The 24,370-nt window shown below is 45.4% G+C and overlaps 1 protein-coding gene across 1 annotated transcript in view; it reads right to left on the bottom strand.

Moving 5' to 3' along the window:
• LOC132869092 (deleted in malignant brain tumors 1 protein-like) overlaps window positions 1–24,370 on the bottom strand; it is an 88,652-nt gene that overhangs the window by 38,019 nt on the left and 26,263 nt on the right. The window contains exons 5-6 of the mRNA XM_060902444.1: window positions 20,455–20,769; window positions 18,961–19,275 (exon numbers count right to left, since the gene is read on the bottom strand). Coding sequence (XP_060758427.1) covers window positions 18,961–19,275; window positions 20,455–20,769 — 630 coding nt within the window. The remainder of the gene's footprint in view (window positions 1–18,960; window positions 19,276–20,454; window positions 20,770–24,370) is intronic.

The raw sequence follows: 24,370 nt of genomic DNA, 5'->3' as shown, positions 1-24,370 counted from the left end.
ATTTTGGACTGATTGGCCGGGATTTCGGGGGTTAATGACCCGCTTAGTAAAGAGTGGGTCTTGCCATTTGACAGGGGGAGGTCCGGGGGTCGCTTTGGCGGGAGCAGCTGTCACAGAGCCGTCTATGTCATCTCCGCATCAGAGTGAGGAGCCGCTGGCTCCTCCTCTCTCTATTGGGGAATCCCTCGCGGATTTCCCATTAGAACAATCGCAAGACGAGACTCTGCAACATGCGTTTGACCAAGTGAGAGTAATCGATGGTCAAAGGCTCCCGCCGAATGCCACCCCGTCCTTCCCCTATTTCTCTATTATGAAGGATAGATTATACCGAGTGACGCAGGACACTCAGACGAAAGAGCGAGTCACACAGCTTTTAATTCCAAAAAGCCGCCGGGAATTGGTATTCCAGGCGGCTCACTTTAATCCCATGGCTGGACACCTAGGGCAGGATAAGACACTAGCCTGAATAATGGCCCGATTCTATTGGCCGGGGATTCGTGGCGATGTCCATAGGTGGTGTACGGCGTGCCGCGAATGCCAATTAGTAAATCCAGCGGCCATTCCAAAAGCGCCTTTGCGCCCTCTACCTTTAATCGAGACCCCGTTCGAAAGAATTGGGATGGTTCTCGTCGGGCCATTAGATCGGTCAGCACGAGGGTACCGCTTTATATTAGTCCTGGTGGACTATGCAACGCGATACCCGGAAGCAGTGCCTCTGCGCAATATCTCAGCACGCAGTATTGCCGAGGCACTCTTCCGCATCATCTCCCGAGTCGGAATCCTGAAAGAGATTCTGACTGATCAAGGCACTACATTTATGTCACGGACACTGCGCGAACTGTATGTGTTATTTGGAATTAAGCCGATCCGCACCAGCGTGTATCACCCACAAATGGATGGTTTAGTAGAACGGTTCAATCGCACCCTCAAAAATATCATTAAAAAATTCGTAAGTGAGGACGCACGTAATTGGGATAAGTGGCTCGAGCCCTTGTTGTTCTCAGTGCGAGAGGTCCCCCAAGCCTCCACGGGGTTCTCCCCGTTCGAATTATTGTATGGTCGTAAGCCGCGCGGCATTCTAGACGTGCTGCGGGAAAATTGGGAGGAGGGACCTTCACAAAGTAAGAACGAAATTCAATACATTATGGACCTGCGCGCAAAACTCCACACGCTCACCCACTTAACCCAGGAGAATTTGCGGCAGGCCCAAGAACGGCAAGCCCGCCTGTACAACAAGGGTACTCGCCTTAGGGAGTTCACACCGGGAGATAAGGTACTCGTACTGTTGCCCACGTCGAGCTCTAAATTGATCGCCAAGTGGCAAGGACCCTTTGAGGTCACACAGCGAGTCGGGGATGTCGACTATGAGGTGAGGCGAACGGACAGGGGTGGGGCGCTACAGATTTACCACCTCAACCTGCTTAAACTCTGGAATGAGGAGGTCCCCATGGCGTTGGTGTCAGTGGTTCCGGAGAAGGCGGAGCTGGGGCCAGAGGTTCAAAAAGGGACATTGGCATCACGTACCTCTCCGGTCCCCTGTGGAGACCACCTCTCCCCGACCCAACTCACAGAGGTCGCCCAGTTGCAGACCGAGTTTTCAGATGTGTTCTCGCCCCTGCCTGGTTGCACTAACCTCATAGAGCACCACATAGAGACGCCCCCGGGGGTGGTAGTGCGTAGCCACCCTTACAGGCTACCTGAACACAAAAAAAAGGTGGTTCGAGAAGAACTTCAGACCATGCTCGAAATGGGCATCGTCGAGGAGTCCCACAGTGACTGGAGCAGCCCGGTGGTCTTGGTACCCAAGGCCGACGGGTCGGTCTGGTTCTGTGTGGACTATAGAAAAGTCAACGTGGTGTCTAAATTCGACGCGTACCCAATGCCTCGTATTGATGAGTTGCTCGATCGACTAGGCACGGCTCGCTTTTATTCGACACTGGATTTGACGAAGGGATATTGGCAGATCCCCTTGACTCCACTATCCCGAGAAAAAAACGGCCTTTTCCACACCGTTTGGGTTACACCAATTCGTCACACTTCCGTTTGGGCTGTTTGGGGCGCCCGCTATGTTTCAGCGGCTGATGGACAGGGTCCTCCACCCCCACGCCACCTATGCGGCCGCCTATCTCAATGACATAATTATCTATAGTAATGACTGGCCGAGGCACCTTGAACACCTAAGGGCCGTCCTTAGGTCGCTGAGGCGAGCGGGGCTCACAGCCAACCCAAAGAAGTGTGCGATTGGGCGGGTGGAAGTACGGTATCTGGGCTTCCACTTGGGCAATGGGCAGGTGCGTCCCCAAATTAACAAGACCACAGCAATTGCGGCCTGCCCGAGGCCCAAGACCAAAAAGGGGGTGAGACAGTTCCTGGGGCTGGCTGGCTATTATTGTAGGTTTATACCTAATTATTCGGATGTCACCAGCCCGCTGACTGATCTCACTAAAAAGGGGGCACCAGATCCGATCCAGTGGACAGAGCAATGCCAGCGGGCTTTTTCTGAGGTAAAGGCTGCACTGTGTGGGGGGCCACTTCTACACTCCCCTGACTTTTCTCTCCCCTTTATATTGCAGACCGATGCGTTGGACAGAGGGCTGGGGGCTGTTTTGTCCCAGGAGGTGGAGGGGGAGGACCGCCCTGTCCTGTACATCAGCAGGAAGCTGTCGGTGCATGAGGGGCGCTACAGCACCATACAGAAAGAGTGTCTGGCCATCAAGTGGGCGGTCCTCGCCCCTCCGGTACTACCTGCTGGGGCGCCCTTTCACCCTCTGTTCGGACCACGCGCCCCTCCAGTGGCTCCACCGCATGAAAGATGCCAACGCGCAGATCACCCGTTGGTATCTGGCGCTCCAACCCTTTAATTTCAAGGTGGTCCACAGGCCGGGGGTGCAGATGGTCGTGGCGGACTTCCTCTCCCGTCAAGGGCGGGGGGGGGGGGGAGTCGGCTGCAGGCCGGATGGCCGCCCAGCCTGAGTCGGGCGGTGGGGGTATGTGGCAGCGGGGGCGTGGTCAAGCGCCGGTCTGTGACAGGAGGGCGGAGTCAGGGAAGGTAAGTGGCAGAATCACTACACCTGAGAGCAATTAACCTGTGTTTGTGTGTCTTCCCAGTGACCGCGCCCGATTTAAAGAGGGAGAGCTGAGAGCAGAGGAGAGCTGATCCCTGAACGAGACGCTAGTGCGTGTGTCTCTCTGTGTATTGAAAGTATACAGATTGTTAGACTGAAAAGTTTGGCAATAAAGCCGCTATTTACCCCTGATCTCTGTCCTGCCGCCCTCTGTGCTCCACCCACACATAGGGAACGTTACAACCATATATATCTCGATATATTGAAATCTCCTCTAAAGGACCCCATGAAATCTAACTTTTACTCTCTACTGTTTTCACTACAATCCCTGCAGATTAAATAACATTCTTGGTTAACTTTACAGGTGGTTTTCAACAACACATTTTAAATTTTCATGTTCGTGATTAATCACAATTGAATTGAAATAAGACTATTTTTATTCAACAAAGATGTGGCACAAACTGAAAAAACAATCTTGAAAATTGCAACAAAGGGGCAACACAATACAGAGCCGCTCAGAGCTCAAATCAATAAAGTGCAAGCTCAACACTGAGAAAGACATTTAGCCTAAATAAGAAAAGTGCTCATTCATTAAATTATTTTTAAAAAATAGATCTCCAAGCTATTAACCTGACTACTGAGAACCACTGGAACATTCACAATAGAGAGAGAGATTGAGAGAGAGAAGAGAGAGATCTGCAAAACATCATTTTTCTCTTTGCACACTTTTGAACTGAATGTTTTCTGGCTCTGCCTCTCAGATGTGTGTAATTCCGGTATTGCCTTCTCTGTAAAATGTCTGCGACCAGGCAACTCATATTTGGGATCGAGTGTGTTTAGTAATTTTTGGAAGCCTGGTTTTTCCACTATACTAATTGGGATCATGTCTTCGGCAATGACGTTAGTGATTGCATCCGTTATAGCTCTCCATCTCTGACTCGTTTTCTCAGATGGGGGGGCTTTGGAGAACGAGGCTGCTATGGTCATTTGTTTAGCTCGTGGGCAAATAGTTTGGAGTTTAAGAGACTCTGCATACTGTACTGGGTGAGTTTTCAGGTGATGGAACATATTTGTAGTGCTGCTGCCTTTCGTGATGACAGGTTTTTTTTGCACACTTTACAAATTGGAATTTGCTGTTCCACGTCCTCCTCACGATATCCAAAAAAAACGCCAGATGACTGACCCCTTACTAGTTCTTTTAGGAACCAATTCGTCCTCTTCCATTTTTAATTTGTTGCTGAAATTGACAGAGCGTACACGGTAGCCTATGCAACACCAGCGATTACACAGAGTCAGCGCTGTAAACCGAAACTAGAAAATCTTCCCGCAAGTTCCTTTCAGCACCGAGACGTTGCCTGGGATTGGTTGGCGAGTGCGTGACGTTATTGTTTTTTTACCCTTAGGCAGCCTCTCACGTTACTGCCTGAGGGACAGGGAGAAAACCACCAGAAAAGGTTTTAAACAAACGCAACAAACACGAAACAAACGCAAATCGGAAGATGACCATAAAATACTCGATAGTTACGATATAATAGTTTTATATATCTCACACAGAATTTTCGGAGATATATCGAGTATATTCGATATATCCCACAGCCCTAATTGCAATGCGTTTATTATATCAGATGCCTTCAGTGAAAACTACAATTAAAATATATTGTCATACCACAGAATAAACCACCCGCCAAAGTGGCTAGTGAGATTAAAGTTATTACCCACCAAAGCTGAATTTTACCCACATTTGGCGGGTGGGCGGGTACTAATGTAAAGCCCTGGTTCTCACACACACACAGGACCGAAACCATCAGAACACGACTCGATGGGTTTCTTTATGTCTCCCCACTCTGTGCCTATGGGGCTCCACTAATATGGAGATTTAAACTGTAATGACAGGCAGGAGTGTGGTTCAGTTAAAGGTTAAACTGGTTTCCGTGGTGAGTAAATACTGATAGAGCTAGCTTTGGTGTGGGGATGTTCTAAAGCAGCCTGCAAAGCAGCTCATCTAGAATGATGAATCCGCACGACTTGCAGTTGCTGCTCTGTAACAGCTCCAATACAGCGAGTCAGCCGTTTGGCCCAGAACACGACACATTGGGAGTTTGTCATTTTCATCTTCGGCTCTGCGGCCATCTTAGAAACTCACTGCGCTCGCGGGATCATTTGCTCTCTGACGTCATTTCCAGGGCTTAATTTGAGCTGGAACATGACGGAACAAGATCCGGAACCTCCGTCGTTGGATCCGGCAGCTATTTTCATTTCATTCGGTGTTCCGGCAGCTATTTAAATGGATCAGATCACCTCCGTGACCATCACAAAGGGAAAAAAAATCAAACAATAAATTAAATAAATAAGTAAATAAAAATTTGTTTAGTGTTCGGTTTTGATTTTGATATCTGTTGTTGATTTCTCTCCTATGACATCCACAAAATCTATGCGAAAGGGGAAGGGGGGGGGACATGGGGTATATACTTCCGCTCAATAGAACACCGGGTTTTTTGTAGCTGTTAGCTTGTGCTGTGGAAAAACTGGCAAAAAAACAAGAAAGCTTACTAAAATTTTTCAAAGTCCCAGGACAGCCGGATCCTAAACGACCTAAAATGGACGACGTTGGACACAGTGACACTGCACCAGCACCTGCTGCAAGTGTACCAGACCACACACGCACACCAACGACAGCTCCGGTGCATCCTGAACCTGCCGACCACCTGCAAACAATCCCAGTTACATAACAAATCCTTGACTATAAGGGTGTAGGCGGATCGCTGCCCTGAAGAAAAAAAAAAAAAACGTTACATGTCAACTCGTTATTACTTAAGAAAAGAATTAACCGTGTTACTTGAAAAAGAAAAAATGGTTCACGTCACTTTTTAAAAACCCGTTATTACTGACCCATTACTTGAATCGATTGCACTTATGGCTGCTACTTGAATCCTTGGAATATAGTAAAACCTGAATCCTTAAAATGAATTCTCCAACTTGTTTTGTAAACCCTTTATTTCTTAACTATTACTTGAATTGATTGCGCTTATGTTTGCTGGCACTGCTTTTAAACTTGAAATATGCTTGAAATCCGAGGCTATGCTTTAAATACCCTACTAAAATCCTTAAAATGAGTCATTTAACTCATGTCTTGTGTGATCTGATCTCCAATGGTGAAATAAACCGGTTGTGATATGAGTACAGTTTGTTATTTTAGAAGATACATTTAATATATAATTTAATCTCATCTCATCTCTCATTATCTCAAGCCGCTTTATCCTTCTACAGGGTCGCAGGCGAGCTGGAGCCTATCCCAGCTGACTACGGGCGAAAGGCGGGGTACACCCTGGACAAGTCGCCAGGTCATCACAGGGCTGACACATAGACACAGACAACCATTCATGCTCACTTTCACACCTACGCTCAATTTAGAGTCACCAGTTAACCTAACCTGCATGTCTTTGGACTGTGGGGGAAACCGGAGCACCCGGAGGAAACCCACGCGGACACGGGGAGAACATGCAAACTCCACACAGAAAGGCCCTCGCCGGCCCCGGGGCTCGAAACCAGGACCTTCTTGCTGTGAGGCGACAGCGCTAACCACTACACCACCGTGCCGCCATATAATTTAATATATAGCCTAATAAAAAATAATATTTTATAACATAATATCACAACATATTACTGTCTGTAACTGTTCGTCACTAAAGCGTTTTCTAAGATCATAATGTCTGATATTATTTTTTTTTTTTGCCAAGCAGGGCCACTGCCGGGTCAGTCGACACGTGGTAGGTCTATTGTTCAAATGCGTTCTACGGTCTATGGAGCTGCGTTGTGGGTGCAAGTGCCAGGACCATTTTATTTATTTACTTTCTTTATAATCTCAGTCAGACACACAAGCAAGACTAAGTCTTTACTCTGCTGTGTTTTATTATGGCCATCAATATATTGTAACCTGTGTTTCATTTGTTAATTGTTGATCCAGTTGTTGCCTTAACCCAGGGGTCTGCAATGGCTCGGGAGCCAGATGTGGCTCTTTTGGTAACTGCATCTGGCTGGAAGATTAATCAACTCACATTGAGATCAAGAAGTACACCTCCATTTAATGAAAAAGTCAGTTAGCTGTCCGCAAAGCAAAGCCTTTTGACAAAGAACATGGCGAAAAGGGAAAAAAGGTGACTGGTAGGCTACCGTACATTTCAACAGGAATGGACAGAGGAATTCGCCTTTGTGGGGTGAGAGGGTTCTGCTTTGTGTCCAATAGGCCTATACAATGACAAGATTGCATTGATGAAACAATGAAATAAAGCGGCACTTCGAAACACGCCAAGCTATGTTTGCGTCAAAATATTCAGCGGGGGACAGGAGGAAGACGGCATGTCAAGAGCCTCTTCATTATGAAAAAGAATATATTACACTCAAATTGTTGGTCATACGTAAAAATGCATTTTAGTTGTATTCAGCGTCACTTTTTATATATGGCTCTCACGAAAATGTATTTGAAAATATGTAGCTTTCATGGCTCTCTCAGCCAAAAAGGTTCCCGACCCCTGCCTTAACGTATGTGTGGAGAGCGAGAGTGAACTTGAGTGCCTGTTTGGAGAACATTCTGAGCGTTGTCCATTGTTGTCCAGGATTTGATAACTGGTGCTGTTGCAATACATGTCATGCAATAGGCATGTGTGCGTAAAGTTATAGTAAACCGCCCCCCCACCTTTTTTTTTTTTTTTGAGTCGCTGGACCCACCCACCTTCTGCGTTCCGGGACCTCCCACTTCACAAATTAAGCACTGGTCATTTCCGTGGATTGAGCGGGACAGAAACCGCCCCTCCCCCACCCAGTGTTTTCCTCTGCTCTACACCAAAATCATAGGGGACATACTTTCTTATTTTTAACACAGAATGGCAAATTTGGCTGAAAAGTGAGGGAAATATATAAAGTTTTCCAGGTGTTTGGTTGAAATGTTTCCCCTCGTGGGCCAAGCTGCAACAGGAGCCAAACCGTGCAGGCGATATTAAAGCTAAGCTAACGGAGCATGCGCAGTGGCAGGCAGCCTTTTGCCACCACTTTACCATCAGCTGCCCTGTTGCTAGTGTATTGCTGTTTGCTTTCCTTGTCCAGACTGTTTGAATTGATCAGTAGAACTGCTTTCATAAGCCATGCTCGGCATTAATCACTGTTTGCCATCACTTCATCTTCATGCATTTAACTGTGCTGTGGGGAGAGCGGGGAAAGGCCTACGGTAGCATTAACTGTGCTGTGGGGAGAGCGGGGAAAGGCCCAGCGCCATTTTTGGATCCCAAATGTTTGTCATGTCTCATTCAAAATGCTCATTTCATGCTCATTGTCATTTACATCTCTCATGTGCGTTCACTTTGGCTAATATCAAGAAATGCAAATGTACACACGGGCTGTGAAAAACACTCTCATTCATTGGGTAAAACTTTGTGATGACATTTCCGTATTCACTTTACTCACCGGCATTCAAACTCCGCTACTTCCAGGTTTAGGGGGAACCGAGGGACTGAACCACTTGGGTCAGATAGAGGGGTTTCGTGGGTTGAACCATTTTGACAGGGGTGGGATTTATAGCAAAATGTTTTGAAAACAAAAGACAGAGGATTCATGAAAACACTGAGTGGATTCAGGTCACCGTGTCAGATCCCCAAGGATTTCTCAGTGATTTCAAAATCAACATCACTATTTAGAATTAAATTCCTACAACTCATCATTTCTATTCATTAATTTTTTACTCGTTTTCTTTCTCTTTCAGTTTGTGGCTTTTCTTGTGAAAGATTTCTTCGCCTTTCTCTCACTCTTTCACCGCTTCTTTCCTTTTCTTCCTCTGTCAGAACTCTCTCTTCCTGGTTTTGACTTCATGTTTCTCTCCTTGGTTCACTTGTTCTGACATCTTTTTAAAGTTTGTAAAAATGATTGTGGGGCGGCACGGTGGTGTAGTGGTTAGCGCTGTCGCCTCACAGCAAGAAGGTCCGGGTTCGAGCCCCGTGGCCGGCGAGGGCCTTTCTGTGCGGAGTTTGCATGTTCTCCCCGTGTCCGCGTGGGTTTCCTCCGGGTGCTCCGGTTTCCCCCACAGTCCAAAGACATGCAGGTTAGGTTAACTGGTGACTCTAAATTGAGCGTAGGTGTGAATGTGAGTGTGAATGGTTGTCTGTGTCTATGTGTCAGCCCTGTGATGACCTGGCGACAGAGGTGGAAAAACTGGATTGACAAAGTAAAAGTCCTGCTTAGGTTTTCCTTCTGCCTGTGCTCTCAACACAGGTGATTTCACCAGTTAGCTCATCAACCTGGCTTAGGGGATGTGGTAATTAGGATCAGCTGGTTCATTGAATTGGCTGGAGCAAAAATGTGGCAGGGTTTTTACTTTCTGCACCCGGGTTTTTCCACCTCTGCCTGGTGACTTGTCCAGGGTGTACCCCGCCTTTCGCCCGTAGTCAGCTGGGATAGACTCTAGCTCGCCTGTGACCCTGTAGAACAGGATAAAGCGGCTACAGATGATGGATGGATGGATAGATTATTATGTTGTTGCACTGTTTGAGTTGTTCTCGGTGGAAAAACCTGATAAATATGAAATTACCTGCAGACAAAAATAAGTTATGTAGCTGCGCTCGCGCTTCTAGTTCCCGCCAAAATCAAACAGCTGATGAGAATCACGGGGACAGACGGGCAGACACGGCTGGCATCTCTGTGTGTCCATGAAAAATCAATTTGATGGGTTACCAGATTTTCTTAAGTATGGAGCTCCCCGCACACAAATTGCGCAAAGTGGAACCCTATGCTTAAGCTGATTTTTGATGGCTTTTGACCGAACGACAAACGTGTCTCACCACAAGGAACCCGATCCTAAGTGCAAAGCAACATATCTCATAAAACACTTGACCACCGGACAACCAAATTTGTATCTTTATTTCTATCCAGTGATGATTATTTTTAATTTGCTTTTTAAAAAGTAACGTCGGATTATTTACTCACACATTTTATGGAAAATATTCATGACAGTTTCATATAAAACAAATTAAAAAATTTTATTAGTCCACTAGTTTGTTGGACAGTTGACAGTTTGTGTCATGTAAGGGTGATAGACGGATGTAAGAGTTTTGGAGGAAGAGTTTTATTGAAAACATGCTATCAAACTGATCCAAAACGAGCTGAAAAACAGGCAATGATGGAGTGAGGCACAGACAGGATATCAGAGGGATCCAATACTCACAGTCTAAAAACACAAACAGGGTCAAAACCAGAAAAGCGACACAAAATACAAAGCTTTCGCAAAGTCTGTGTGTTACTCAGAGTCCTTATATAAATGTCTGCACTGTGATTGAGTTCTAATCAGGAACAGGTGCATGGGGATTAGTCTTAATGTTGCTGTGAGTGTGTCTATGTGAGAGATGTAAGCAGAAAACTGTTTGACGTATCGAGTGTGATATTGGATGGTAACTCTACAGTAATGCTGTAAAGTAAAAGTGACACCCCAGAGGGGCCCAAGACAACATTATCAATTTTCCAAAACATGGGATTAGTGCTAATCAGTGGTTGCGTTAGACTTTTTCATTGTCCGTCATTTTGACGGACAGGGTCGTAAAAATTCCGTCATTGTCTATTATCTGTCATTTTATTTTAACTTTTAAATGACAATGTATATAGGCTATAAATGCTATATATTTAATAACTTGTGTTTTCATGGACTCATTTTCATTTAAAAATTAATTCACAGAACAAGCTTGTATTATTTAATCATTTATTTTGTATTTATGATGCAAAAAGATGAACAGAGATTCTGACGTTCGGTCACTTGTGAACCCATTTTCCCTCCGCTAAAAACATTGCGGCTGTTGTGCCTTAACGGGCATATGAACAATGTTATTTTACAACGTAGCAAGACAATTGCAGTTCAAATATGAACAGTCCACTACAACGATTTAAGTGACAATCTAATCTGACCTGTTTGCTTGAGCTCAAACCTTCCTTCTGGCCCGCATGGATTTAAATTGGGAGCTCGCTTGTGCATAATCAAAGTCGTCAATGGAGACTGCTGCCGAGGCAATTGTCATTAAATTTTGCGTCTTTGCCTCGGACAGACGACTTCTCATTGACGTTTTAATTTTATTCTGAAGGCTGAACCCGCGCTCTGCTGCGACACTGGAGACTGGAATAACCAGCGCCACTTCAGCCAAAGTTCTGAAGTCGGGAAACATTTCTCCCAGGGAAGTGATCAGAAGCACCAGTGGTGCAGCTGCACCCCGCGGAGCCTGGAACCTGACACTGAAGGTCTTAAATAAAACGAAGTTATGTTTAAATGTTAGTTTGTCTACCCGTGCTCTCATTAAAATGATAGTTTAGCAGATATTTGAGCAGTGATGTTCCTAAGCTTCCTAAGCTTGCTGGGGAAGAATACAATAAATCGACATTTGTTTCATTTTAAAAACAAGAAAACAACTAGCCTAAATGAGCGCTATTGTACAGGCAGGGAAACGACACAAACAACCCAATGCATCTCTTTTTTTAATATCAAAAATGACGCGTCTTCTGCAGAGAAGGGAAACATTAATCCATCTCACTGTGCTAGTGGTTAGAAAAGTCAGAGCGCGGTCAGGAGCGCGATGGGCGGAACAGCCTTGCGCAGTGGCTACAGTGTATACATGAGCAGCCGATGCACTGAACATCAAGACTGCCGCAACGTCGGCTCAGATTGAAAGTGACGGCAGTGAAGACTATGTATACTGTATGTAAGAAAACTCTGCCACAACTTGCCAATCATTTCAATTGTGTGTTTCATTATGTTTTATTATTGTTATTATTAGGCTATTATTGTTATTGGTAATGGTAACGGTAAACATCCGTCAAAATGACCGACGGCCTTCAGATTTTTCCGTCATAGCTAAAAAAAATCCGTCAATGACGGACAATTGTCGGTTAACGCGACCTATGGTGCTAATCCAACACACGATTCCTTTCCTGTAGGCTACATGCTCACACTAACACACTGCACACAGCCTCTGTGGAGAATCCCCTCCCCCACTCGCCTGAGAGTTTTGATTTTATGGGACCTCGCAACCTGGAGACTTCGGCTAGGGCCGAGTCTACGTCACTGAGGACATGCCGGGAGCGATTTACGTCATTTTGACATAACACAGTGAAAACATACAACCCCGATTCCAAAACACTTGGGACAAAGTACAAATTGTAAATAAAAACGGAATGCAATAATTTACAAATCTCAAAAACTGATATTGTATTCACAATAGAACATAGACAACATATCAAAAGTCGAAAGTGAGACATTTTGAAATTTCATGCCAAATATTGGCTCATTTGAAATTTCATGACAGCAACACATCTCAAAAAAGTTGGGACAGGGGCAATAAGAGGCTGGAAAAGTTAAAGGTACAAAAAAGGAACAGCTGGAGGACCAAATTGCAACTCATTAGGTCAATTGGCAATAGGTCATTAACATGACTGGGCATAAAAAGAGCATCTTGGAGTGGCAGCGGCTCTCAGAAGTAAAGATAGGAAGAGGATCACCAATCCCCCTAATTCTGCGCCGACAAATAGTGGAGCAATATCAGAAAGGAGTTCGACAGTGTAAAATTGCAAAGAGTTTGAACATATCATCATCTACAGTGCATAATATCATCAAAAGATTCAGAGAATCTGGAAGAATCTCTGTGCGTAAGGGTCAAGGCCGGAAAACCATACTGGGTGGCCGTGATCTTCGGGCCCTTAGATAGCACTGCATCACATACAGGCATGCTTCTGTATTGGAAATCACAAAATGGGCTCAGGAATATTTCCAGAGAACATTATCTGTGAATACAATTCACCGTGCCATCCGCCGTTGCCAGCTAAAACTCTATTGTTCAAAGAAGAAGCCGTATCTAAACATGATCCAGAAGCGCAGACGTCTTCTCTGGGCCAAGGCTCATTTAAAATGGACTGTGGCAAAGTGGAAAACTGTTCTGTGGTCAGACGAATCAAAATTTGAAGTTCTTTATGGAAATCAGGGACGCCGTGTCATTCGGACTAAAGAGGAGAAGGACGACTCGAGTTGTTATCAGCGCTCAGTTCAGAAGCCTGCATCTCTGATGGTATGGGGTTGCATTAGTGCGTGTGGCATGGGCAGCTTACACATCTGGAAAGACACCATCAATGCTGAAAGGTATATCCAGGTTCTAGAGCAACATATGCTCCCATCCAGACGACGTCTCTTTCAGGGAAGACCTTGCATTTTCCAACATGACAATGCCAAACCACATACTGCATCAATTACAGCATCATGGCTGCGTAGAAGAAGGGCCCGGGTACTGAACTGGCCAGCCTGCAGTCCAGATCTTTCACCCATAGAAAACATTTGGCGCATCATAAAACGGAAGATACGACAAAAAAGACCTAAGACAGTTGAGCAACTAGAATCCTACATTAGACAAGAATGGGTTAACATTCCTATCCCTAAACTTGAGCAACTTTGTCTCCTCAGTCCCCAGACGTTTACAGACTGTTGTAAAGAGAAAAGGGGATGTCTCACAGTGGGAAACATGGCCTTGTCCCAACTTTTTTGAGATGTGTTGTCATGAAATTTAAAATCACCTAATTTTTCTCTTTAAATGATACACTTTCTCAGTTTAAACATTTGATATGTCATCTATGTTCTATTCTGAATAAAATATGGAATTTTGAAAGTTCCACATCGTTGCATTCCGTTTTTTTTTTACAATTGGTACTTTGTCCCAACTTTTTTGGAATTGGGGTTGTATACCAGGGGTTGGCAACCCTAGGCATGCATGCCACAACTGGCACGCCAAGGAATTTCCAGTGGCACACTGACGATGATACACAAACCTAATTATTCAACACAGTAAAAATGTTCAAACGTCATCTTGAACTGTCTTTGGCTGTTGCATGACGAGACTGCTCTTTTAGCATGACTATGCAACAATATAGCTCCCCCCTCCCAGTGTTGCCAGATACTGCTGACGTTTTCCAGCCCAAAATATGTTCAAAACCCGCCAAAATGCACTTACAACCGTCCAATCTGGCAACACTTTCCCCTCCCCATATTTCTCTCGAGATGGGCCCACTTGATGCAGCAGTTGCACTAAGATGGCAAAGAAGCCGACAGTCTGGGCTTTCCTCTCCTCATGTACCAAAGAATATGGGTTCGTTTCTCAGAGGGACCGTGCTGTGTGCACGTTGTGTTTTGAAAGTGTTGTGTGTCGAACATCCAGTATTTAAACGTCATTTCGAGGCAATGCACGAAAAGACTTTCAAAGATCAGGCAGATAGGGGCGAATCAATCTCACGCGCAGTGTGCGGATATGGGAAGCAAGCCCACACTTTAAAAGTCTTTGCCTCAGCTAAAAACAATGCCACTGAAGCTAGCTATATAATTTCTCACTGCATAGCTAAACATGGAAAGCCATTCACAGACGGTGAATACATTAAGGAGGCCTTTCTCTCCGGCTCGGATAGTCTTTTTGAGGGGCTGCCAAATAAAGAGACAATAAAATCAAGAATAAAAGACATGCCCATATCAGACAGAACTGTTGAGCGACGAATTGATGAAATGGCAGAAAACCTAAGGGTGCAGCAAACAACTGGCATAAAAGATGCAGCGGTATTTAGCATTGCGCTTGACGAAAGCGTAGATGTGAATGATGTGGCACGTTTGGCAGTGATGGCAAGATATTGTGATGTGACTGTGAGAGAGGAGCTCTGCTGTTTAAAGCCAATGAACCCTGCTGGGCATCTTTACCCGAAAAGTTCAACTGTCTTCGCAATATCGCACTGGCTTTATTGTTAGTGTTCGGATCAACATATCCATGTGAACAGATATTTTCGCACATGAAGAATGCACTTTGCCCTTCCCGAAGTTGTCTGACAACGGGCCATTCGGAAGCATGCGTCCAACTCAAAGTGACCAATTGCCATCCCCACATCTCGGAGCTAAGTAAGGGGAAGCAGGGCCAGGGATCACACTGACTGATAGGCAAAACATTTATTTTGTAACAAGGCTACTTCAAATTTGCAGTTTATTGTTAAGCCGCTTTATGTAGGCTACTTGTCAGTGTTCTCTGACACTCATTATTTAATTTTTTTCTGCAGTTTTATTATTCATCAGTTCCATTTCCATTAGGCTGCTACATCTTTATTGTGAATAACTTGGGCCTGTTACCTACTGAAAGATTTTGGATGTTATTTTGTGAATTTGTATAAGCTGCTTGCAATGTTGTTATCCAATGTGTGTGTGTGTGTGTGGGGGGGGGGGGGGGGGGGGGTGTTCTTAAACCTTGTGTGTGAGGTTAATGGCATAAAACAAGTGAAATGGTGTTTTACATTTGCTCAATGCATTAAATATCCATATCCGTCTAAAACGTGTGGTGTCTAATTACACATACTTAACAACACCTATTTGAATGGCACACTAACTAACAAGAAAATTTCTAATTGGCACTACATGGCAAAAAGGTTGCCGACCCCTGACATATACAGTGGTGCTTGAAAGTTTGTGAACCCTTTAGAATTTTCTATATTTCTGCATAAATATGATCTAAAACATCATCAGATTTTCACACAAGTCCTAAAAGTAGATAAAGAGAACCCAGTTAAACAAATGAGACAAAAATATTATACTTGGTCATTTATTTATTGCGGAAAATGATCCAATATTACATATCTGTGAGTGGCAAAAGTATGTGAACCTCTAGGAGTAGCAGTTCATTTGAAGATGAAATTAGAGTCAGGTGTTTTCAATCAATGGGATGACAATCAGGTGTGAGTGGGCACCCTGTTTTATTTAAAGAACAGGGATCTATCAAAGTCTGATCTTCACAACACATGTTTGTGGAAGTGTATCAGAGCACAAACAAAGGAGATTTCTGAGGACCTCAGAAAAAGTGTTGGTGATGCTCATCAGGCTGGAAAAGGTTACAAAACCATCTCTAAAGAGTTTGGACTCCACCAATCCACAGTCAGACAGATTGTGTACAAATGGAGGAAATTCAAGACCATTGTTACCCTCCCCAGGAGTGGTGGACCAACAAAGATCACTCCAAGAGCAAGGCATGTAATAGTTGGCGAGGTCACAAAGGATCCCAGGGTAACTTCTAAGCAATTGAAGGCCTCTCTCACATTGGCTAATGTTAGTGTTTATGAGTCCACCATCAGGAGAACACTGAACAACAATGGTGTGCATGGTAGGGTTGCAAGGAGAAAGCCACTGCTCTCCAAAAAGAACATTGCTGCTCATCTGCAGTTTGCTAAAGATCACGTGTACAAGCCAGAAGGCTATTGGAAAAATGTTTTGTGGACGGATGAGACCAAAATACAACTTTTTGGTTTAAATGAGAAGCGTTATGTTTGGAGAAAGGAAAACACTGCATTCCAGTACAAGAACCTTATCCCATCTCTGAAACATGGTGGTGGTAGTATCATGGTTTGGGTCTGTTTTGCTGCATCTGGGCCAGGACGGCTTGCCGTCAGTGATGGAACAATGAATTCTGAATTATACCAGCGAATTCTAAAGGAAAATGTCAGGACATCTGTCCATGAACTGAATCTCAAGAGAAGGCGGGTCATGCAGCAAGACAACGACCCTAAGCACACAAGTCGTTCTACCAAAGAATGGTTAAAGAAGAATAAAGTTAATGTTTTGGAATGGCCAAGTCAAAGTCCTGACCTTAATCCAATGGAAATGTTGTGGAAGGACCTGAAGCGAGCAGTTCATGTGAGGAAACCCACCAACATCCCAGAGTTGAAGCTGTTCTGTAAGGAGGAACGGGCTCAAATTCCTCCAAGCTGGTGTGCAGGACTGATCAATAGTTACCGCAAACATTTAGTTGCAGTTATTGCTGCACAAGGGGGGCACACCAGATACTGAAAGCAAAGGGTCACATACTTTTGCCACTCACAGATATGTAATATTGGATCATTTTCCGCAATAAATAAATGACCAAATATAATATTTTTGTCTCATTTGTTTAACTGGGTTCTCTTTATCTACTTTTAGGACTTGTGTGAAAATCTGATGATGTTTCAGGTTATATTTATGCAGAAATATAGAAAATTCTAAAGGGTTCACAAACTTTCAAGCACCACTGTATATCACATATATACACATATACTCAACTCTCCACTGAGCCATTCAGACGAAATCAGGTTCACGGGTGATAACTACTAGTTGTTTCTGTAGTAATAGCTCTATGTCAAAGTCTGAACCTAATACCAAAGACAAACCACCGTCTCCCTGTGTGGAACATTTCTTTCTTTCTTTCTTTCTTTCTTTCTTTCTTTCTTTCTTTCTTTCTTTCTTTCTTTCTTTAAATTTTGTCAGATTTGGCATGTTTTTCATTTCAATTCAATTCAATCTTTATTTCAGACTCACAAGAGGGTCCATAACATAGAAAAATAAAATCATTTAATGATAAAAATAATACATAATATATTTGTGGCAGCAGGGGCGTGGTCAAGCATCGGTCTGTGACCAGAGGGCGGAGTCAGGGAAGGTAAGTGGCAGAATCACTGCACCTGATGTTGGTTAATCTGTGTTTGTGTGTCTTCCCCAGTGACCGCGCCCTATACAGAGATGCCTACCCCAAATTTTGAATTTCAGTATTCTTGAAAACATTTTTCAGTATTTTGGAATGACTTTCAGTAACATTAATTTATGCGCATTTCCATTATAAAGAGGTATATATACCAATATGTTTAACATTTAAATTATTAAAAAGTACTGTTTTGTGTGAATTGAATAAACAAAACACGAGCAGCCATCTCAACTGAATTTCCACTCAACAAATTTCTAGAGCATACAATTTCTCACATTTTTATAAATACAATAGTGTTCCCTGTTTGCAGACATTACGGTTGACTACCAATCATTGGTATTGAATGTAACTCCTCAAAAGTCTCATCTCATCTCATTATCTCTAGCCACTTTATCCTTCTACAGGGTCGCAGGCAAGCTGGAGCCTATCCCAGCTGACTACGGGCGAAAGGCGGGGTTCACCCTGGACAAGTCGCCAGGTCATCACAGGGCTGACACATAGACACAGACAACCATTCACACTCACATTCACACCTACGCTCAATTTAGAGTCACCAGTTAACCTAACCTGCATGTCTTTGGACTGTGGGGGAAACCGGAGCACCCGGAGGAAACCCACGCGGACACGGGGAGAACATGCAAACTCCCCTTTTAAGATTCAATCCATTACTATTTTTTAATCCACGTTGTTAGGGACTGTCATCAATAATTATTCATGTGTATTAATGACACTTCTAACATAGGGAGGGAAAAAAGTAAAGGAAGAGAAAGAAAAAATAGAAATAAAACTTATGTAGCTCCTACTTGCACCTGTTACTTTAAGACAGTGTAATATCAAACAAGAAAATTAGGGCTAACTTTAATTCTAGATCCGATGAGGAGACTGCTGAGACTCACCTGACCCATTATTGGATCAGACCTGCAATATCTACCCCAATGACACACGGAACAACAGACTGAAGTTTTAAAGGAGTTATATTGAAAGCAATAAAGACCTTTCGCAGCACAGTATCTCAAAAAAAAGTAAGTAACTTAAAGTGAGTACTGTGGAAGGAAAAAAAAAAACAGTACCTAGTACATCATCAGTCAAAGTTGGATTCGAGGTATACAGTTGTTTGATTTGAACAAAAAAAAAAAACATGAAAATAGAAATAACAAAAAAACCTCTGAGATCTCAGGTAGTAAAAAGTAAATTGTCCCAAAAGTTCAAACAGTTGAAATTTACTAAAAGTTACTAAAGTGTCAGAAAAATAATTGTGCTCCACTTGTGGACTTTTTGTACAAACCAATAAAGGTTAATCAATGCAATACAAATATAACCACATGGATGACGAGATCATCATAAGAGCTTTTCTGTACCTGAGCAAGTAACACCAGCATCTTCACCATGGCCACAGTTGTGTGATCCGAATCCATTATGAGGGCACTGTGTGATGCTGCTTTCATTTCCGGAACACTGAACATCATCCAGCCATATTGGGTCACTTCCCTGACCAAAGTGTGCACTTTGATTAGCAGTGACGGCATCACCACATCCAAGCTGTCGACACACCACCCGTGCATCATTCATGTCCCAGTCGTCATCACACACTGTTCCCCACTGGCTATTATAATATACTTCCACTCTACCAGAGCAGGAGTGATTGCCACCAGCGAGTCGTATGTTAGTGCCATCTAAGACAAACAACAAAACACGTTAGTGTTAATTAACCATAATACAATGAAGTAATGGAAGTCAATCCTATTCATTTTTCAAAAATGCTTTTTTTTAACATAATGAACAATGAACTTTCCATAATTTGCAATGGGTAATGAATATTATATGATACGCTAACACCTTTTAACATTCATTCATTCATTCATTCATTCATTATCTCTAGCCGCTTTATCCTTCTACAGGGTCGCAGGCAAGCTGGAGCCTATCCCAGCTGACTATGGGCGAAAGGCGGGGTACACCCTGGACAAGTCGCCAGGTCATCACAGGGCTGACACATAGACACAGACAACCATTCACACTCACATTCACACCTACGCTCAATTTAGAGTCACCAGTTAACCTAACCTGCATGTCTTTGGACTGTGGGGGAAACCGGAGCACCCGGAGGAATCCCACGCGGACACGGGGAGAACATGCAAACTCCCCTTTTAACATTCAATCCATTACTATTTTTTAATCCATGTTGTTAGGGACTGTCATCAATAATTATTCATGTGTATTAATGACACTTCTAACAGAGGGAGGGAAAAAAGTAAAGGAAGAGAAAGAAAAAATAGAAATAAAACTTATGTAGCTCCTACTTGCACCTGTTACTTTAAGACAGTGTAATATCAAACAAGAAAATTAGGGCTAACTTTAATTCTAGATCCGATGAGGAGACTGCTGAGACTCACCTGACCCATTATTGGATCAGACCTGCAACATCTACCCCAATGACACACGGAACAACAGACTGAAGTTTTAAAGGAGTTATATTGAAAGCAATAAAGACCTTTCGCAGCACAGTATCTCAAAAAAAAGGAAGTAACTTAAAGTGAGTACTGTGGAAGGAAAAAAAAAACAGTACCTAGTACATCATCAGTCAAAGTTGGATTCGAGGTATACAGTTGTTTGATTTGAACAAAAAAAAAAAACCATGAAAATAGAAATAACAAAAAAACCTCTGAGATCTCAGGTAGTAAAAAGTAAATTGTCCCAAAAGTTCAAACAGTTGAAATTTACTAAAAGTTACTAAAGTGTCAGAAAAATAATTGTGCTCCACTTGTGGACTTTTTGTACAAACCAATAAAGGTTAATCAATGCAATACAAATATAACCACATGGATGACGAGATCATCATAAGAGCTTTTCTGTACCTGAGCAAGTAACACCAGCATCTTCACCATGGCCACAGTTGTGTGATCCGAATCCATTATGAGGGCACTGTGTGATGCTGCTTTCATTTCCGGAACACCGAACATTATCCAGCCATATTGGGCCACTTCCCTGACCAAAGTGTGCACTTTGATGAGCAGTGACGGCATCACCACATCCAAACTGTCGACACACCACCCGCGCATCATTCATGTCCCAGTCGTCATCACACACTGTTCCCCACTGGCTATTATAATATACTTCCACTCTACCAGAGCAGGAGTGATTGCCACCAGCGAGTCGTGTGTTAGCGCCATCTAAGACAAACAACAAAACACGTTAGTGTTAATTAACCATAATACAATGAAGTAATGGAAGTCAATCCTATTCATTTTTCAAAAATGCTTTTTTTTAACATAATGAACAATGAACTTTCCATAATTTGCATTGGGTAATGAATATTATACGATACGCTAACACCTTTTAACATTCAATCCATTACTATTTTTTAATCCACGTTGTTCGGGACTGTCATCAATAATTATTCATGTGTATTAATGACACTTCTAACAGAGGGAGAGAAAAAAGTAAAAAAAAAAAAAGAAAAAAAATAGAAATAAAACTTCCCCTCCTAGAACTGCCACCTTATTGTGGTGGAGGGGTTTGTGTGCTTGAATGATCCTAGGAGCTATGTTGTCGGGGGCATTATGCCCCTGTTAGGGTTTCCCAAGGCAGACAGGTCCTAGGTGACAGGCCAGACCAAGAGCAGTTCACCAAAAAACCCCTATGGAGAAAAAATCCAGGACCGTGACGTCGCCCGGTAGGACGCAGCCGGGGCCCCACCCTGGAGCCAGGCCCGGGGTTGGGGCTCGTATGCGAGCGCTTGGTGGCCGGGCCTTTGCCCATGGGGCCCGGCCGGGCTCAGCCCGAAGAGGTGACGTGGGCCCGACCTCCTGTGGGTTCACCACTCACAGAGGTAGCAGTAGGGGTTTGGTGCAGTGTGGATTGGGTGGCAGTTGAAGGCAGGGGCCTCGACGACCTGATCCCCGGACACAGTGGCTGGCTGTTGGGACATGGAATGTCACTTCGCTGGGGGGGAAGGAGCCTGAGCTTGTGCGGGAGGTTGAGAGGTACTGGCTAGAGATAGTCGGGCTCACCTCCATGCACAGCTTGGGCTCTGGAACCCAGCTCCTCGAGAGGGGCTGGACTTTCCACTTCTCTGGAGTCGCCCGTGGTGAGCGGCGGCGGGCTGGTGTGGGCTTCCTTATAGCTCCCCAGCTCAGCCGCCATGTGTTGGAGTTTACCCCAGTGAACGAGAGGGTCGCCTCTCTGCGCCTTCGGATTGGGGAGAGGGCTCTTGCTGTTGTTTGTGCCTACGGGCCAAATAGCAGTATAGAGTATCCGGCCTTCTTGGAGTCCCTGGGAGAGGTACTGAGGGGTGCTCAGACTGGGGACTCCATTGTGCTACTGGGGGACTTCAATGCTCACGTGGGCGATGACAGTGACACCTGGAGGGGCGTGGTTGGGAGGAACGGCCTCCCCGATCTGAACCCGAGTGGTGTTTTGTTATTGGACTTCTGTGCTAGTCACAGTTTGTCCATAACGAACACCATGTTCGAGCATAGGGGTGTCCATAAGTGCACGTGGCACCAGGACACCTTAGGTCGGAGGTTGATGATCGACTTTGTAGTCGTGTCATCTGATCTCCGACCCTATGTCTTGGACACTCGGGTGAAGAGAGGGGCTGAGTTGTCAACTGATCACCACCTGGTGGTGAGTTGGATCCGCTGGCGGAGGAGGAAGCTGGACAGACCTGGCAGGCCCAAACGTATGGTGAGGGTCTGCTGGGAACGTCTGGCCGAGCACTCTGTTGGGGAGGTCTTTAACTCCCACCTCCGGGAGAGCTTTTCCCAGCTTCCGAGGGAGGCGGGGGACATTGAGTCTGAGTGGACCATGTTCTCTACCTCCATTGTGGACGCAGCTGTTCGGAGCTGTGGCCGCAAGGTCTCCGGTGCCTGTCGTGGCGGCAATCCCCGAACCCGGTGGTGGACACCGGAAGTAAGGGATGCCGTCAAGCTGAAGAAGGAGTCCTATCGGGCCATGTTGACCTTCGGGACTCCTGAGGCAGCCGACGGGTATCGGCAGGCCAGGCGTGCTGCAGCTCGGGCAGTTGCAGAGGCAAAAACTCGGAACTGGGAGGAGTTCGGGGAGGCCATGGAGAAGGACTATCGGTCGGCCTCGAAGAAATTCTGGCAAACCGTCCGGCGCCTCAGGAGGGGGAAGCAGTACTCTGCCAACACTGTTTACAGTGCGGGTGGGGAGCTGTTGACCTCGACTGGGGACATTGTCGGGCGGTGGAAGGAATACTTTGAGGATCTCCTCAATCCCACCGTCATGTCTTCCACTGAGGAGACTGAGGCTGATGACTCAGAGGTGGACTCGTCCATTACCCAAGCCGAAGTCACTGAGGTGGTTTGCAAGCTCCTCGGTGGCAAGGCACCGGGGGTGGATGAGATCCGCCCTGAGTATCTCAATTCTCTGGATGTTGTGGGGCTGTCTTGGTTGACACGCCTCTGCAACATCGCGTGGCGGTCTGGGACAGTGCCTCTGGAGTGGCAGACTGGGGTGGTGGTCCCTCTTTTTAAGAAAGGGGACCGGAGAGTGTGCTCCAATTATAGGGGAATCACACTTCTCAGCCTCCCAGGGAAAGTTTACTCCAGGGTACTGGAGAGGAGAATTCAACCAATAGTCGAACCTCGGATCCAGGAGGAACAATGCGGTTTTCGTCCTGGTCGCGGAACACTGGACCAGCTCTATACCCTTCATAGGGTGCTCGAGGGTTCATGGGAGTTTGCCCAACCAGTCCACATGTGCTTTGTGGATCTGGAGAAGGCATTCGACCGTGTCCCCCGTGGTATTCTGTGGGGGGTGCTTCGGGAATATGGGGTTCGGGGCTCTTTGCTAAGGGCTGTCCGGTCCCTGTACGAACGGAGCAGGAGTCTGGTTCACATTGCCGGCAGTAAGTCAGACCTGTTCCCAGTGCATGTTGGACTCCGTCAGGGCTGCCCTTTGTCACCGGTTCTGTTCATAATTTTTATGGACAGAATTTCTAGGCGCAGCCAGGGGCCGGAAGGAATCCTGTTTGGGAACCACAGGATTTCATCTCTGCTTTTTGCGGATGATGTTGTCCTGTTGGCTTCTTCAAACCAGGACCTTCAGCATGCACTGGGGCGGTTTGCAGTCGAGTGTGAAGCGGCTGGGATGAGAATCAGCACCTCCAAGTCCGAGGCCATGGTTCTCGACCGGAAAAGGGTGGCTTGCCCTCTCCAGGTTGGTGGAGAAGTCCTGCCTCAAGTGGAGGAGTTTAAGTATCTCAGGATCTTGTTCACGAGTGAGGGAAGGATGGAGCGTGAGATCGACAGGCGGATCGGTGCAGCCTCCGCAGTGATGCGGTCGCTTTACCGGTCCGTCGTGGTGAAGAAGGAGCTGAGCCAAAAGGCGAAGCTCTCAATTTACCGGTCGATCTACGTTCCGACTCTCACCTATGGTCATGAGCTTTGGGTAATGACAGAAAGAACAAGATCGCGGATACAAGCGGCTGAAATGAGTTTCCTTCGCAGGGTGGCTGGGCGCTCCCTTAGAGATAGGGTGAGAAGCACAGTCACTCGGGAGGAGCTCGGAGTAGAGCCGCTGCTCCTCCACATCGAGAGGAACCAGCTGAGGTGGCTCGGGCATCTTTTTCGGATGCCTCCTGGACGCCTCCCTGGGGAGGTGTTCCAGGCATGTCCCCCCGGGAGGAGGCCCCGGGGAAGACCCAGGACACGCTGGAGGGACTATGTCTCTCGGCTGGCCTGGGAACGCCTCGGTGTTCTTCCCGAGGAGCTGGCCGAGGTGTCTGGGGAAAGGGAAGTTTGGGCT

The sequence above is a fragment of the Neoarius graeffei genome, chromosome 20 (assembly GCF_027579695.1).
Source record: "Neoarius graeffei isolate fNeoGra1 chromosome 20, fNeoGra1.pri, whole genome shotgun sequence".
In the NCBI taxonomy this organism is placed as follows: domain Eukaryota; kingdom Metazoa; phylum Chordata; class Actinopteri; order Siluriformes; family Ariidae; genus Neoarius; species Neoarius graeffei.
Note: the sequence above shows the minus strand (reverse complement) of the source record. Positions and strands in the feature narration are given on the sequence as shown.